Below are 16,392 nucleotides of genomic sequence, written 5' to 3'. Positions count from 1 at the left end.
TCAGCTGTTTCTGCTCTTAGGACTCATGTCAGCTGTTCTTGCATGGAAATGCCATGCAAGAACATACACTAACATGATTTGTGACAACTTGAAAGGAAGGGCTCAGATTATAGTAGTCATTAATGAAATCCACAAACCAAATCTTCTTGTTTTCTCCTGGTAATTTTTTTAGGCGAAGCATCTCCCCCCTGCCACTCAGCTTTCTAAAACAGTAGAAGGGAGCTGTCACCAAAGTTTAGGGGGCTGGGTGCCCTGTAGTCTACCCATGTTTGAGCATCATGGAAAAAGTTGCCCTTGTCGCTCAGAAATTGCAGTAGCTGCTCAGTTGCAGTAATCTCTCCCCTGTACGTGGTGAGTGTCGCCTGGCTGCAAGATGGCCCTTGCCATGCTAGGCTCCCCAGGTATTTGCATAGGAAATGCTTGTGAATGTAAAGCAGCCCTTGGTTTCCTTCATGTTGCATAAGCCAGGACAGGAGGGGCTGCAAAGGGAACTTGGGGTTGCTGGTGCTAGAAGAAAACTGAATGGTGTAGGTTTGAATGCAACAAACCTAGGACTATAAAGGACGTAAGTTCAGTAAAAGGCAAGCAGGAGTCAAGGAAAGGAGGTGGGAGGGGGAATATGGGAAAGGGGCTTGAAGAGGCAGTGTTTGGAGCCCCATCAAAGTTTCATACATGGCCTAGGGGCAAAAGGTTGTGTGAAAAGGGATATTTTGGGACAAGGAGGATGCCATGTGTCACACAGGGTCCCCGGACGTTTAACGGTCTATTGATCTCTGTGCCACCACTGTGCTCGCTTCCCCGCTGCCACCAACCCGTTACTCTCGGGTAAAACACTGAGTCCAGACAGTTGTTAAAACTGAACCAAATAAACAAGTTTATTTTATAAACATTAACAAGTTTATGATTTCTTGGATAATATTCCTCTGTGTCTTAACTGTTGATCCCTGACTTAAATGTACATGAACCTTTGCTCATTTGTATGGATACAACACAGGACGATATTCATTCTCACTGCCTTCATTTTGTGTTCCGTGGGTGGGTGGGTGGAGGTGGAAGCAGTTATTGGCTTCAAATGGCTTCTTGTACAGGTATTTAACATAGATTAAAATCTCTGTCTGCCTGTAGCTGTTTGGAAGCAATGCGTTAGAAGCTGCCTTGAAATTAACTGGAATAAATTCAAAGCATGAGTGTTCACGTTAACAGCTTGGTTAGGGGTACTGCTAATGCCAGAAGGAGCAGAACTATAAGAAGTAGATCCAGATACATGGCAAGATCTAATATAAAAATAAACGTTTAGTTTTATTTTTCTTTTGTGCTCAAGGGATGACATAATGAGGGACTGGTGTGGTCTGACTGATAGTTGATTATAACAGAGATCAATACGAGATTTATTACCGTGCCATAACTTTGTGGTTGCTCTTTTTTCATTGTGCTTATACTATTGCTGTGTTAGCAATCTTTTCTTTTTTAAAAAAAAAAGAAGAAAAATTCATCAAAAGATGATTCTATGGCTTTAACTTTTTATATATACTTTTTGTATGCTGGCAAGATTCTACTGCTAACCCGCTGAAGGTTGACATACAAAACAAAAATCCACAAAAGTTAAGTAGAAGCCGGGAAGGACTGGGCGATGGGCTTCGTGGGGTGGTGAATGTTTCCCTCCGTGAGGGAGCCTTCCCAGACCCGCTGAAAGAGGCGAGGCGGTTATTAAACCACTTCTTAAAAAACCATCTTTAGATGCGGCCACGATGGCCAACTATCGCCCAGTCTCAAATCTTCCATTCTTGGGCAAGGTGATTGAGCGAGTGGTTGCTGAACAACTCCAGGCACGCCTGGAAGAAGCGGACCATTTGGATCCCTTCCAGTCGGGATTCAGGCCTCATCATGGGACTGAAACTGCCTTGGTCGCACTGGTTGATGATCTCCAGCGGGCTAGGGACAAAGGTGAGAGCTGTTTCCTAGTTCTGCTGGATCTCTCAGCGGCGTTTGATACCATCGACCATAACATCCTTCTGGACCGTCTAGAGGGGCTGGGAGCTGGGGGCACTGTTATACAGTGGTTCCGCTCCTTCCTCCTGGGCCGTGTTCAGAAAGTGGTGGTGGGGGATGAGTGTTCAGACCCTTGGGCTCTCGCTTGTGGGGTGCCTCAGGGTTCTGTCCTCTCCCCCATGCTTTTCAACATCTACCTTAAGCCACTGGGAGAGATCATCAGGGGATTTGGGCTGGGTGTTCATCAGTATGCGGATGATACCCAGCTCTACCTCTCTTTCAAATCAGAACCAGTGAAGGCAGTGAAGGTCCTGTGTGAGTGCCTGGAGGCGGTTGGAGGTTGGATGGCAGCTAACAGATTGAGGTTGAATCCTGACAAGACAGAAGTACTATTTTTGGGGGACAGGAGGCGGGCAGGTGTGGAGGATTCCCTGGTCCTGAATGGGTTAACTGTGCCCCTGAAGGACCAGGTGCGCAGCCTGGGAGTCATTTTGGACTCACAGCTGTCCATGGAGGCACAGGTCAAATCTGTGTCCAGGGCAGCTGTTTACCAGCTCCATCTGGTACGCAGGCTGAGACCCTATCTGCCTGCGGACTGCCTCGCCAGAGTGGTGCATGCTCTGGTTATCTCCCGCTTGGATTACTGCAATGCGCTCTACGTGGGGCTACCTTTGAAGGTGACCCGGAAACTACAGCTAATCCAGAACGCGGCAGCTAGACTGGTGACTGGGAGCGGCCGCAGAGACCACATAACACCGGTCTTGAAAGACCTACATTGGCTCCCAGTACGTTTCCGAGCACAATTCAAAGTGTTGGTGCTGACCTTTAAAGCCCTAAACAGCCTTGGTCCAGTATATCTGAAGGAGTGTCTCCACCCCCTTTGTTCTACCCGGACACCGAGGTCCAGTGCCGAGGGCCTTCTGGCGGTTCCCTCACTGCGAGAAGCCAAGTTACAAGGAAGCAGGCAGAGGGCCTTCTCGGTAGTGGCGCCCGCCCTGTGGAACACCCTCCCACCAGATGTCAAAGAGAACAACAACTACCAGGCTTTTAGAAGACATCTGAAGGCAGCCCTGTTTAGGGAAGCTTTTAATGTTTGATGTATTTTAATATTCTTTTGGAAGCCGCCCAGAGTGGCTGGGGAAGCCCAGCCAGATGGGTGGGGTATAAATAATAAATTCTTATTCTTATTCTTATTCTTATTCTTATAAGTGAATGAAACCAGCCTATATTATGCTAGAGAGGCAGTGTGGTGTAGTGGTTAAGATTGGTGGACTCGTAATCTGGGGAACCGGGTTCGCGTCTCCGCTCTTCCACATGCAGCTGCTGGGTGACCTTAGGCCAGTCACACTTCTTTGAAGTCTCTCAGCCCCACTCACCTCACAGAGTGTTTGTTGTGGGGGAGGAAGGGAAAGGAGAATGTTAGCCGTTTTGAGACTCCTTCGGGTAGTGATAAAGCGGGATATCAAATCCAAACTTTCTTCTTCTTCTTCTTCTCAGCAGTGGTTCCCAATTAGCTAAGTACTGTGGACCTCTGCTTTTCAAAAACCAAGCCATGGACCTTCTACTTTTGAAAATGCTGATATCTCTATGGTAGTTTTTGTTAGGTGATTGGAACCACGGACCCCCTGGGTGGCTTACATGAACCTTCTGGGGTTCAAGGACCACCAGCTGGGAAGCACTGCTTTATAGGCTCAGATTTGCTCACAGTTCTTTTCTTGACATGATGGTGTGTTGGATCCCAAGTCCTCTCCCTTTCTCCATGCCCATCGTTGCAAGCAGCAAGGCACTAAGAAACCTTATACATTCCTAGGAATGGGGGTACTGAGTGGCCCATTGGCTGCACCATAGCCACCAAATGTGATGTGATTGGTTTAAGCAGCTGCAACAGTTTGAGTCTGGGCTCCATGTCTGGAAGAAGCTTGCTACTGCTCAGATGAGATGGTGTTTAATGCATATGTAGCCACTGGCTCTAGTGGTATCCCACTTCCCAGAGATGCTTTTGACACAGAGAATGCCAGTCCATTCCTAGAGGAAGGACAAAAATTCATTGCTGAGTTTTATTTAAATATGGGCTGGTAGTTTTAATGGGTGTTTGAAAAATAGGACATACAAAAAAGAATGGGGAAAATTAATAATCTCCCCAAGAGAACACTGTAAGCAAATCAAAACGTTAGCTGGACTTTAAGAACCACTTGTAAAGTAACAGGTTTTATGTACAACTTACACTTATGAGAAGTATGGAGAATATATTGATATGTAGATTGGTAAAAAATTATTATTAGGACCCATGTAAGGGATTGGGGGAGGTCACGAGATTCAGAGAATCTCATGGCTTGATTATATAAAGAATTCTTGTTACCACTTTGTAATTATAAAAACTAATAAAAATTATTTCAAAAACAAAGAAAAGAAAAATAGGACATAGAGTAGTGAAAAAGGTCCAGTAGAAGACTCTCTTTTGGAAGAATCCCTTTTTGCTGAAAATGAGAAACATTTGCTGACGAGCAGGTGATTCGTAGCTTCCCATATTTTTTCTGGCAATGTCCTCTTTTCAGGAGCTTAGAGCCACTGTCTGTTTAAAGATCCTCCTGCGCTAATGTTTAACGATGCTTATCGTCCTCTTTTTAGCTTGATTCCTAAAACGATGTTGGGCTTTGTCACCTTTGTCATTACTACAGAGGCTGTTTTAACACTGTTATAAATCACATTAAGTTCATTTTTAAATGCATCATCTAACCTGTCTGCAGTCTCTTTCTCACTCCCCAGTCTCTTCACCTGTTCCCGCCTCTCGGGAGCATGAATCCTTCACGCGCAGATTCCTTATCTTAAAATTGGAGCGCAAATAAGAAATTTATGCAAGTGTGACTTTTCAGTGCTGGAAACAAGCGTTGCTGGCAATAGCAGCTTCCATCCAAGGTCAAAGAGCACCTAGAGGAAGGGATTCTCATCAGGATCCTGAGGGAGAAATTAACCCTAACAGCCCTCCACTATGCCTGCTATTTAAGAAGAAACAAATGCAGGTTTTTCTAGTTTGAGCCACTGCTGTACTCTGTCAGGTTTGGGGGGGATGGGATTGGGAGGAATATGTAAACTGAATTGAAATTTATGTATCCAAAAGAGGACTGTGTAGGCCAAGAATGTGACTATAAAGTGTGTTTGTGTAGGGTAAAAAGGTAAAGGGACCCCTGACCATTAGGTCCAGTCGTGGCCGACTCTGGGGTTGCGGCGCTCATCTCACTTTCCTGGCCGAGGGAGCCGGCGTACAGCTTCCGGGTCATGTGGCCAGCATGACAAAGCCGCTTCTGGCAAACCAGAGCAGCACACGGAAATGCCATTTACCTTCCCGCCGGAGCGGTACCTATTTATCTACTTGCACTTTGAGGTGCTTTCTAACTGCTAGGTTGGCAGGAGCAGGGACCGAGCAACGGGAGCTCACCCCATCGCGGGGATTTGAACCGCCGACCTTCTGATCGGCAAGTCCTAGGCTCTGTGGTTTAACCCACAGCGCCACCAGCGTCCCTTTTGTTTGTGTAGGGTACCCCCATGCAAAACATAGGTGCCCGTAATTAGTATTTAGGGATCCCAGTTCACAAAAAATGCTTGCTGAACTGGAAGTAGCTTTCAAGTGTTCAGGGAAAGCTCCAAAAGTTGTATTCTTTACGGCAACCCTGTAAAATAGGTTGATATTACTATCCCTCATAGTGTAGTTGGGGAAATGAAGGCAGAGCGACATGGGGTGGCCTAAAGCAGAGATAAGATTCAAAGCAGAGACTGATTCGCAGTTCATTCTTTTAGCTGCTGCGCTGCACTGTTGGTTGAGGTTATCTGCGGAAGTGGTGGGCCGTTGTTCCTAAATAAAACAAAATATTGTGCAAACTGCAGCAAAGAAAATGGTTCATGGCACAGGGTGTTGGAAGAAGGAAAGGGTGTGTGTGTATATACTCATCTTTCTAGTCAATTGTTTTTATGACTTTGTACAAGTTTCCTTAAAACTGTTATGTCATCTGTTATGTATGTTAGTAGGGTCCCAGATTTTTCAAGCACCTTTAATTTAGATACTGTGAGGTTATGCAGTGCCCTCATTAAAGAGTGCCGTTGCTTAATGAAGTGTTACTCCCTGCATATGTATATAGTTTTAATTCTATCAATGTTTAATTGCTTTTTAATTATTATTTTTGTTTTGAGCAGTTCTTGATTTTATCTGTAAGCAGTCTTGAGTCCTGGCAGGGAAGAAGGCAGGGTACAGTGGTACCTCAGGTTGCATACGCTTGAGGTTACAGACTCCGCTAACCCAGAAATAGTGCTTCAGGTTAAGAACTTTGCTTCAGGATGAGAACAGAAATGGTGCTTCAGTGGTGCGGCGGCAACAGGAGGCCCCATTAGCTAAAGTGGTGCTTCAGGTTAAGAACAGTTTCAGGTTAAGAATGGACCTCTGGAACGAATTAAGTTCATAACCCGAGGTACCACTGTATAAATATAATAATAATCATGATGATGATGATGATGGTACTTGCAGAAAGCAGCCTGCTGGCCTGTTTCTACTGGGCTGCATAGTCTCTGTCTGTTTTGGGATTCCTCCAAAGAGAACTATGTAGAATTTGGTCTGATCTTGCAAATACCTTGTTCTTAAGAGTGTATGGTTGGAATACGTTGGCTGTTAAAGAGATTGTGTATGTGTGTGTGCATTGGTTTTTCGTTGTGTAAATTCGAAACACATTGGTGGACCATGGGGAGTCTTTAAAGCGGGGAGGGACATAGACCACTCAAGAATGAAGTCAGCCCTCTCCCATTCTAATGGAATACTTAAGGTTATCCACTGTCTGATAAGTTATTGCTTCTGGGAAATGATTTTGAACTGTGTAATTCTACATATTAGGTGTGATAATTTTGCATGCACACATTCAAAAAATAAAACCCCAGCCTTAAAACTTGTGTTTGGTAAGAGACCTATGTAACAATATATTGTTGTATAACATTTTTTTCAAAAGCAAATCTCTGTAAAAAATAATTTTGCTTACTTGGAGGGTTCCTTAATTCTCAGCATGTGTTAAGTAACCCACTTCTCTATGCCTATATGCCTTGTCCCATTTTATTGCGATCATATATCATGTACTCTTAACAGTCAGAATTGGATGGACTCTATTATATTCAATCTTCCTTTCAATAAAATAAATAGGTAAGCCATTCTGAAGCCCCAGGCAGCATATGGTACATTAATCAAAGATTTTGAAAGCATAGCTGTACTTCTAGAAATGTGGGGTGAAAACTCCACTTGAATTGCACTGGAAAATCAGACTATCCAATCTATGAAAAGGTTACTTGTGTTTTCCTTTGCTTGCTAACTCTGTTAATCTGCAGTGTAATTTGTGATATTTTTTAAAGTGTGCGTTAAATCTGAATATATATTTTTTCTAATAGTTTTCAATGCCATTGTGGTAAAATAACCACACGTCAAAGAAAGTGTAGTTGTGAGGAAAACCTGTGTTCCATGCACAGCAATGCTCGCATGGTGTACAGTGGTACCTCAGGTTAAGTACTTAATTTGTTCTGGAGGTCCATTCTTAACCTGAAGCACCACTTTAGCTAATGGGGCCTCCCGCTGCTGCCACGCCGCTGGAGCACAATTTCTGTTCTCACCCTGAAGCAAAGTTCTTAACCCGAGGTACTATTTATGGGTTAGCGGAGTCTGTAACATGAAGCGTATGTAACCTGAAGCGTATTACCATGAAGCGTCTGTAACCCGAGGTACCACTGTATTGACACAACATCACATTTCATGAGTTGGGGATGGTAGAAAAGGGAGCCAGCATGATGCAGTCGAAGAGCTTCTGAAATGGCTGATAAACGTGTGGAATTGTTTATGCCACAAAAGGAATTGTTGTTATTTGTATTTATGAATTTCTCTTCCACCAAGGGACCTTAGGGTGATTCACAGCAAAATATTCATAAAACAACAATTCTTTAAACCTGCTCAAGCCACAGAGTCAGTAAGTGAATAAAAAACCTTGGCTATTAGATGTGGTTTGTTTGGAGCAAAACAAACCATGGTCTCTGGGTTGGACATAATGTTAACTCGGGGATCATGGCTTGTTTCTTCTGTGAGCAAAGTGGCCAATATCTGTGCATGCATTATAAACTTTCATTATGGTTTACAATGACATGTGCACAAGATATATTGTGGCTTGTGTGTCAGAAATGAAACATGTTTTGAGATCACTAAAACCAGGATGGAAAAATGATTATGTGGCACTAATACCTTTGTATGAAGTCTTGTTCTGACAAGAACATTCCATCTTTCATCTCCTTATTTCTATAGGAGACAACTATACTTGTAAAACAGAGATATATTAACATTAATAAGGTCAAATGTTTTATTTCTCATATAGTGGAAGCCCCAGGGCTACACTGGTAACTTTTCACTGAAGTCTAAGCCTAGCTTTTTAAAAAAAGTTATCTATCTCAAACTTTTAGCAAATTTGAAGCTTTAAATATCCTGATTTACAGTATTTAAACTGGTATACCATATGGTGTTCCTGTTTGATTTTCCCCTGTGGAAGTTGCACATCTAAATAAATGTGATATATGAATGAAAACATTTATAAATAGCCTGGCTTTCAAGTATTTACATAAAAATAGAATTGTGGAACAGTATGTCTATAAGGACCCAGTTGCCTTTTAGACAATGACCCAGGAACCTCTGGGGCCAAACGGATTCTGAGAGATTACGGTAACTCATTTAGGAAAATACTGTTTGCAGCTACCAGTAGTACCACTTGCTCACATAATCAAAATTGTCTAAGGGATGGTTCATATTGTAATGGGAATCCAGAATTCTCTACCCACATACTCTGGCCTACTGTTTCTGTTTTATTCATACTCACCCAGAGAATAAAAATCTCCCTTTTGAACTTTATAGCACTTGATGGAAACAATAAATATGGCCCAGCAAATAATACCAGTTTTCCCTCCCTTTTAAATAGGTCTATATCTATATCTATATCTATATCTATATCTATATCTATATCTATATCTATATCTATATCTATAAAGGTAAAGGTAAAGGTACCCCTGCCCGTACGGGCCAGTCTTGACAGACTCTAGGGTTGTGCGCCCATCTCACTCAAGAGGCCGGGGGCCAGCGCTGTCCGGAGACACTTCCGGGTCACGTGGCCAGCGTGACATCGCTGCTCTGGCGAGCCAGCGCAGCACACGGAAACGCCGTTTACCTTCCCGCTGGTAAGCGGTCCCTATTTATCTACTTGCACCTGGGGGTGCTTTCGAACTGCTAGGTTGGCAGGCGCTGGGACCGAACAACGGGAGCGCACCCCGCCACGGGGATTCGAACCGCCGACCTTTCGATCGGCAAGCCCTAGGCGCTGAGGCTTTTACCCACAGCGCCACCCGCGTCCCATATCTATATCTATATCTATATCTATATCTATATCTATATCTCTCTATAAATCCTGGAAGTTTTTGTTTCCTGTAAAAATAACAATGGTGTTTGCCATGTGATACTTGCTTACAGAAATGTTTGGAAATAGAACACAGAAAAATCCTTAGGTTTAAAAATCGGTACATCATGTTAAAGTTTGCAACTTTGCCTTCAGGCTTGCATTTTGATCTGCTCAAGGAAACGGCTTTTGAATCATGCGCTTAGCTCGGCAAACAAAAAAATGGCTGACCAGTCAGGGATCTATAAATATATTTTCATTGCTAGAATAAAGGTAAAGGTAAAGGACCCCTGGACAGTTAAGCCCAGTCAAAGGTGACTATGGGGTTGCGGCGCTCATCTAGCTTTCAGGCTGAGGGAGCCACCGTTTGTCCACAGACAGCTTTCTGGGTCATGACTAAACTGATTCTGGCGCAACGGGACACCTTGACGAGTGCCAGAGCGCACGGAAATGCTGTTTACCTTCCCACCACAGTGGTACCTATTTATCTACTTGCACTGGCATGCTTTCGAACTGCTAGCTTGGCAGAAGCTGAGACAGAGCATCAGGAGCTCCCCTGTCATGTGGATTTGAACAGCTGACCTTCTGATCAGCAAGCCCAAGAGTCTCAGTGGTTTAGACCACAGCGCCACCAGTGTGCACCTCATTGCTAGAAGCCAGTAGCTTTGACTGAATGCACATAAGAAGCAGTATGGCTGATTTGAGAAGGCCCTGTTTTCACACTGTAACCTCTCCAGCACAGGCACTTTTTATCTTTTCAGCTCTCACAGTTAATACCTATGAGAACTAGGAACTAGCAAACATCATTTGTGGTTTGTGGTTTTAATCACAATTGCATACTTTTAGGGTGCTTGAAGTCTATCCTCATGAATAGGGTGATTGTCCTAAAATAAGTCTTATCTGTTACTTCATATAATTGCAGTGAAAACGAGCCAGGCTTTAGGTTAAGGAAGAACTGAGTAAAGTTTCTAGAAGTGTGTTTGTTTCACTCTGTAGGCTGTCGGCGTTTGCTTAGGGAGTGATAGCATCAGCCTTGAAAGCTAAAACATTGGTTTACCTGGGTGGTTGTGGCACATCTTATTTTAATTTGCATTTGTGTTTCCTAGCTTGAGTCTGTTGGATGGCAGCTTAACCTTCAGATGGCTCAATCAACCCAAGCAAAACAAAAATCTCCTCAAGCTGTTTTAGAACTTGGAATGAGCAATGAAGATTCAAAGGTAAGAAGCCTCAACTCATATCCATTGCTGCATTGCTGCTGGTGATGATTCAGCTGGCTCCAGTTTTCTGATATCAAATATAGGTAACAAATTTAAATAGGCCTTGGTGTGTAGAGCTGCTGAGGTATCGTTCCCTTCTAAATAATCTGGGTTTCATGATTCTTATATGTCTGTCAAGCAGGGAAACTCTTCTCTTGTTTTTGTAGTGAATTACTGTATCAGGGCTTTCTTTGGGTCATTAAGGTGGAAGATGCATCAAAACCATTACATATGATATTTATTTACATTGCCGTTTTCAGATCACCAGTAAATCTAAAGAGTATACCCTTAACTATCCAACTCAACCATTACAGCAGTTCAAAATATCTTTTTAATAAATATTATGAATGGCGCTGATTGTTGATTGAATCACAGAACTCTCACCTTCTTGCGCCTCTTCAGAAGAATACCATGGTTTTTAGTCTCGAAAGCTGCTGAGGGGTCAAGAAGAAAGAGAAAGTTGACACTCCCCCCCCAAACCAATGCCGTCAGGCACAGCAACTAAGGCAGTTTCAGTGTCCTGAATTGGCCTGAAGCCCCAAAAGAATCCAGATATTCAGTGTCCTCCAAACATGCCTGAAACTGGACACACACACCGAGCACCTTGCCCCAAAAGGGGATATTTGCCACTGAACAATAGTGGGCACTTCTGAGTCCAGGAAAATCCTCTTCTGGAGTGGATTCATCACTGCCTCCAAGGTTAAGTACAAATAAATAAAATAAATACTACAATATCTTAACCATAATACAAAGATTACACAATCCTAAAGAGCACTCAGCACATTTGAGATAATAGTCGATACCCATTACAATGAACTTCAATTTAGAAATATAAACCGTACCAATCTGTGCAGCTGAATTTGTGTTTGGGGAATGAGAACCACTTATTACTGATGTTCCTGTCTCCTTTTCTGTCCTTTCTGACCCGTTCCCAAAATAGTCGGCCATCATAACCCACATATGCAGGACTTCCGTAAAATGAATGTCATATTGCGTGTTCTTAGCATCGTCCTGATGCTGAACTCTAGAGCTCAGCACAGTCCCATCTTTTGACCTTATGGGATGCCACAGGACCAATCCTAGGAAAAATGCCTATTGCCATCCTCTGTGATCTCCCTGTTAGAAGTGGGGAGATTTCCTCCAGAATAGCCTCTCTAGCAACAGTTTCCCTCCACCCCTACGAGCGTTCACAGCAAAAAGTGGAACACAGTTTTTTGGAATGCAGCCTGTGGCTTTGCAAAGCTCTCTTATAGCCTATTAAATGAATGCTGGTACAACTTGCCCCTTGCAGAGACATGATATGTAACGTTTTGTACTCAAGCCCATCATTTTAAAAGGATCCTGTGAGTTCCCTTCCCAGAGAAATGGGACCTGGTAATCCTTATCACTTTTCCTATACGGATTATAAACAGGATTCTAGATTAATAGTGCCCCAACTTGCAGATTTACCTCCAGTTAAGCAGATAATCTCTTGCGGTATAAATTTTTTCACTTGACGTAGGAGTTCCTTTTCAAATAAAGTGTTTCTGGAAAGTTTCCTTGCCCTTTCCCTCAGCCAGTAGGTGTCATGCTGACTCGAATGTGCTTAGAAAGGAATGAGGCAGCATGTTGTTCTCCACCCTTTCCCAAGGCGCAGTGAGAGGTCCCTCTCTTCCAGTCCTTTGTACTGAGCTCTTAAGAAGAGGTGTGGTAAGCCGTGAAGCATCTTTCTGCTTTCTGAGCCTTTGGAAGACTTAGTGCCATGGTAACAACATACACCCTGTTCCTCTTGCCTGTCTTGAGGCAAATGTGCAGTCTTGACTTTGTAGTCATGTGGACTCTTGAGAGGTGGTCCACATGATCTTGGGCAAGCACCCCCCCTCCTTGGGAGAAGGGTAGGATCTGTGGCAACCATGAAATTTGGCTGGCTACGTGGACCTCTGATGGTATATATAATACACTTGTTCTTTTGGAGACAATTTTTCAGTCCTCCGAATGTTTGCAGACATGAATAACTTTCTGCGTACATTGCATCTTGAATCTTAATACAGTGGTGCCTGGCAAGACGAAATTAATTCGTTCCGCAAGTTTTTTCTTCTTGCGAGTTTTTCGTCTTGCGAAGCACGGTTTCCCATAGGAATGCATTGAAAATCAATTAATGCGTTCCTAGGGAAACCGCCTTCAGACCAGGTCCGGGGACAGTCTGTCCCCCGACCTCTTCTGAAGGCTGGGGGGGGGGGGAACAAGGGCTTCTGAAGGCTGTGGGGGGCTGGGGGGGAACAAGGGCTTCGCTGCCGACCCCCAGCATTTTAAAATCTCACCGGGACACGGGGAGATTTTAAAATGCTGGGGGTCAGCAGCGAACGTTTCGCTGATCCCGGGACGGCAGGCAGATCTGCACTGCCATCCAGAGCGGGGCGGGACTTAGCCCCGCTCGGGATGGCAGTCCCGGGACGGCAGACAGCTCTGCGCCGGCATCCAGAGCGGGGCGGGACTTAGCGCCCCGCTCGGGATGGCGGCACACATCTGCCTGCAATCCCGGGATGGCAGACAGCTCTGCGCCGGCATCCAGAGCGGGGTGGGACTTAGCGCCCCGCTCGGGATGGCGGCACAGATCTGCCTGCAGTCCCGGGACGGCAGACAGCTCTGCGCTGGCATCCACAGCGGGGCGGGACTTAGCGCCCCGCTCGGGATGGTGGCGCAGATCTGCCTGCAGTCCCGGGACGGCAGACAGCTCTGCGCTGGCATCCAGAGCGGGGCGGGACTTAGCGCCCCGCTCGGGATGGTGGCGCAGATCTGCCTGCAGTCCCGGGACTGCAGGCAGCTTTGCGCGGCCATCTGTAGCGGGGCGGGCTTCGCCCCCGGCTCCCGATGGCCGCGCAGAGCTGCGCTGATCCCGGCACGGCAGACAGCTCTGCGCCGCCATCCCGAGCGGGGCGGGACTTCTCTGCTGTCCCGGGGAGATTTTAAAATGCTGGGGGTCGGCAGCGAACGCTTCGCTCCCGCCCGCCAGCATTTTAAGATCGCCCGGGGCAGCGGAGAAGTCTCCGCTGTCCCGGGAAGGCAGGCGGGGGGGAGCAAAGACTTTTGCCCCCCGCCGGCCTTCAGAAGAGGTCCAGGACCTCTTCTGAAGGCCGGCTGTGGGCGAAAGTCTTTGCTCCCGACCGCCAGCAATTTAAAACAGGTCCCCGGAGATTTCCCTATGGGCTTTCGTCTTGCGAAGCAAGCCCATAGGGAAATTCGTCTTGCGAAGCGCCTCCGAAACAGAAAACCCTTTCGTCTTGCGGGTTTTCCGTCTTGCGAGGCATTCGTCTTGCGGGGTACCACTGTAAAAACCAACTGAAATAAACTTGAACTATGAAGAGCCTTTTGTAAAAGTATGTCCCCTCATTAAATGAATGCTCTGAATTATCTATTTTGAGGAATGTATGAAATCTTGCTTTCAAGTGCGATGAAACATTTGTGCCTTTATTCTTCTAATCCTTCTCAGCTTCCTCTTCCTCTTTTAAAGCTATGCTGTCATATTTTTATTTATTTATTTATTTTGTTGAGGAAAGCAACGACTTCAAAATCTGATTTTAGTAATAGTAGTTGGTGGATTTGACCAAAATGTGTGTTGCATTGGCTCGCTAGAGGGCAGTAGAGCTCTTCCAAGTGTCTGTGTTTCTTTGACACATTGAATGCTTTTTCCCCCTCCCTCAAATAACATTGTTGAATTAGTTGTGAAGTTAGCTGTGGTGGAAAACAGTGTTTACTTTTCTAATCTACATACAACAATACAGTTCTGTTATACCTGCCTGCTCATTTTAATGCTTTTTAAATCAATGCAATGCTTTTTTCATCAGTGGGAACCTTATTGCTCCTTTTTAAGGAATCCCAGTGGACTACATACCTAAGGGATTTCTTATTAGCTTGGACTCCTCAAAAGAAGCCACAGGGGTATATTACCATTTTTTGCTTATTGTTCCAGTATGGGAACCAAAGAAGAAAGTTTGCAGTGTGAAACTTTGTGTGCTGTTTTTGGCCACGGATGTTTCCAGTGCAGAAGAGGCAAGCCACTCTTCAGTATAAAAAGCAGCTTGTCTCTTTGGCAACAGAAATCTTGTGAAGCAAATAGCAAAGGCAAACTGTGTTATGCCCGTGTAGGCCTTATTTGGATCATGGCAGCAGTACTGAGTTCTGAGAGCTGATGGGTGCAATCACTGATTCCCTATGTTTTGTTAGCTTTTAAATGCAGGGTATTGGATACTGATTTTTGTTTGTTTGTTTGTTTCATTAAATAATATATAAACTGCCCATCATTCAAAATTATTGTGGCAGTGTACAAAAAAGAAATAAATAAAAATAAAGTACAAGATACAGAGATACAAAAGAAGAGTATATTAAATCCATTTGTAAAACCCATAATTCTTTTAATCCCTTCATGTGATCAGATACCATCTAGACATAATTTTAAAAGAAATTTCCAATAAATGACTATTTGGAGATAATTTAATATTCCGTTTCCTTACGGGTTCCTACATCTTAAGGCATATTCCATCAATGGGAGGAGAATGAAGTGTGTAACTTGATAAGGTGCAACTCTTTTTGTTGAAGTGCTGGATAGTCATCATTCATCATCATTCATCTCCCAGGGCTGCCTGTCTCCTTCCTTCTTCCCCCTTCTCTCTGCCCCTTCTCTCTCTCACTTCAAAGTGGGCTTGATCCCTGCGATCAGCTTCCCACCAGCTTGCCAAGTGAGTCGGTGCTGTTAGCTTCCCCGTCTTCACTGGTGGCCACTGCTGATGTGAAGCACAGACATGGGAACTTGCCCCACGATCACCTTACTTGTACAGTTAGTTCCACTTCATGCAATGGCCAGGAGACTGGCAACTTTCCACAGGGGTGCTGATTTCCCGTGGTGAAAATGATGTCTAGCATGGCTTTCTTATTTAAGTCTGCCCTGTACTGGAATAGTTAGGAGCGGAAACAGTTTTCTTGCCAGTGCATGCTCAGTTGCTATTGTGTGATCTGTCTGCTTGCTGGAAAAATTAAGCAAAGAGTTTTTAAAAATATTCCTTGCTGGAAAATAGAAAAAAGCAACACTTACGAAGTGGGTATAAGGAAATGAACGGATTAAACTGCGAAGACTCACCGCTTACGGTTAAAGCTCTAGTGTTAAGAGATTTGTGTTGTTATGTCAGAGCTCTTTGACTCTTGGGGAATATTTTGCACTATAGATTACAGTGTTCTAACAGTGAGGGAAAGGAGCTCTCCAAAACTTAGCAGTGACTGAACTGATGAAGAGAGATTTTGGTAAATTCAGATCTAATCACTTCTGGTAGATTATATTTATCATGAAATAAAAATTCCATTTTGCTTTGAGTTTATATTTAATCCGTCTTCCCAGGGTGCTGCCATGAAATCGCCTTGACAACAAAGGATAATTTATTTTACAAAAAAAATTGGATTAGATTCTGCTTGCAGAGGGTGCACTATTTGTGGGAAGAGTTTCAAATTGGAAACACTCTGGATGGGAAACATTGTCTTTGCAAAATGTATCTTGCTGGCTCTTCTTTCCTTTTTTTTTTTTTAAGCTTCTCCCTTCATTCCCGCTTACTGTTTCTCTTGTGCCGTAAATTTTTCCTTTCAGTGCAATTTGGTGCATGTTTGCTTGGAAGAAAGCCTCACTGTGTTAAATGGAACATACGTCTGTGAAAGTGTGCATAGGATTGCAG

General features: G+C 44.2%; 1 protein-coding gene across 7 annotated transcripts in view; it reads left to right on the top strand.

The window, feature by feature from the left end:
* COMMD10 (COMM domain containing 10) overlaps nt 1–16,392 on the top strand; it is a 133,173-nt gene that overhangs the window by 4,916 nt on the left and 111,865 nt on the right. For 5 of the 7 annotated variants that reach the window (XR_013394641.1, XM_028749376.2, XM_028749374.2 and 2 more), the window contains exon 5: nt 10,547–10,657. The exons of 1 other annotated variant lie outside the window; for it this stretch is intronic. Coding sequence is in view for 5 of the 6 variants with exons in the window: in XM_028749376.2 (XP_028605209.2) it covers nt 10,547–10,657 (111 nt within the window). In the remaining variant the exon portion in view is untranslated. Of the gene's footprint in view, nt 1–10,546; nt 10,658–14,645; nt 16,045–16,392 lie in introns of those variants that run through there. One more of the 7 variants, XM_077936117.1, reaches the window with a different exon arrangement.

Source organism: Podarcis muralis, chromosome 11 (assembly GCF_964188315.1).
Source record: "Podarcis muralis chromosome 11, rPodMur119.hap1.1, whole genome shotgun sequence".
NCBI classification, from domain to species: Eukaryota; Metazoa; Chordata; class Lepidosauria; order Squamata; family Lacertidae; genus Podarcis; species Podarcis muralis.
The sequence above is the reverse complement of the archived record's forward strand: the minus strand, read 5'-3'. Positions and strand labels throughout refer to the sequence as shown.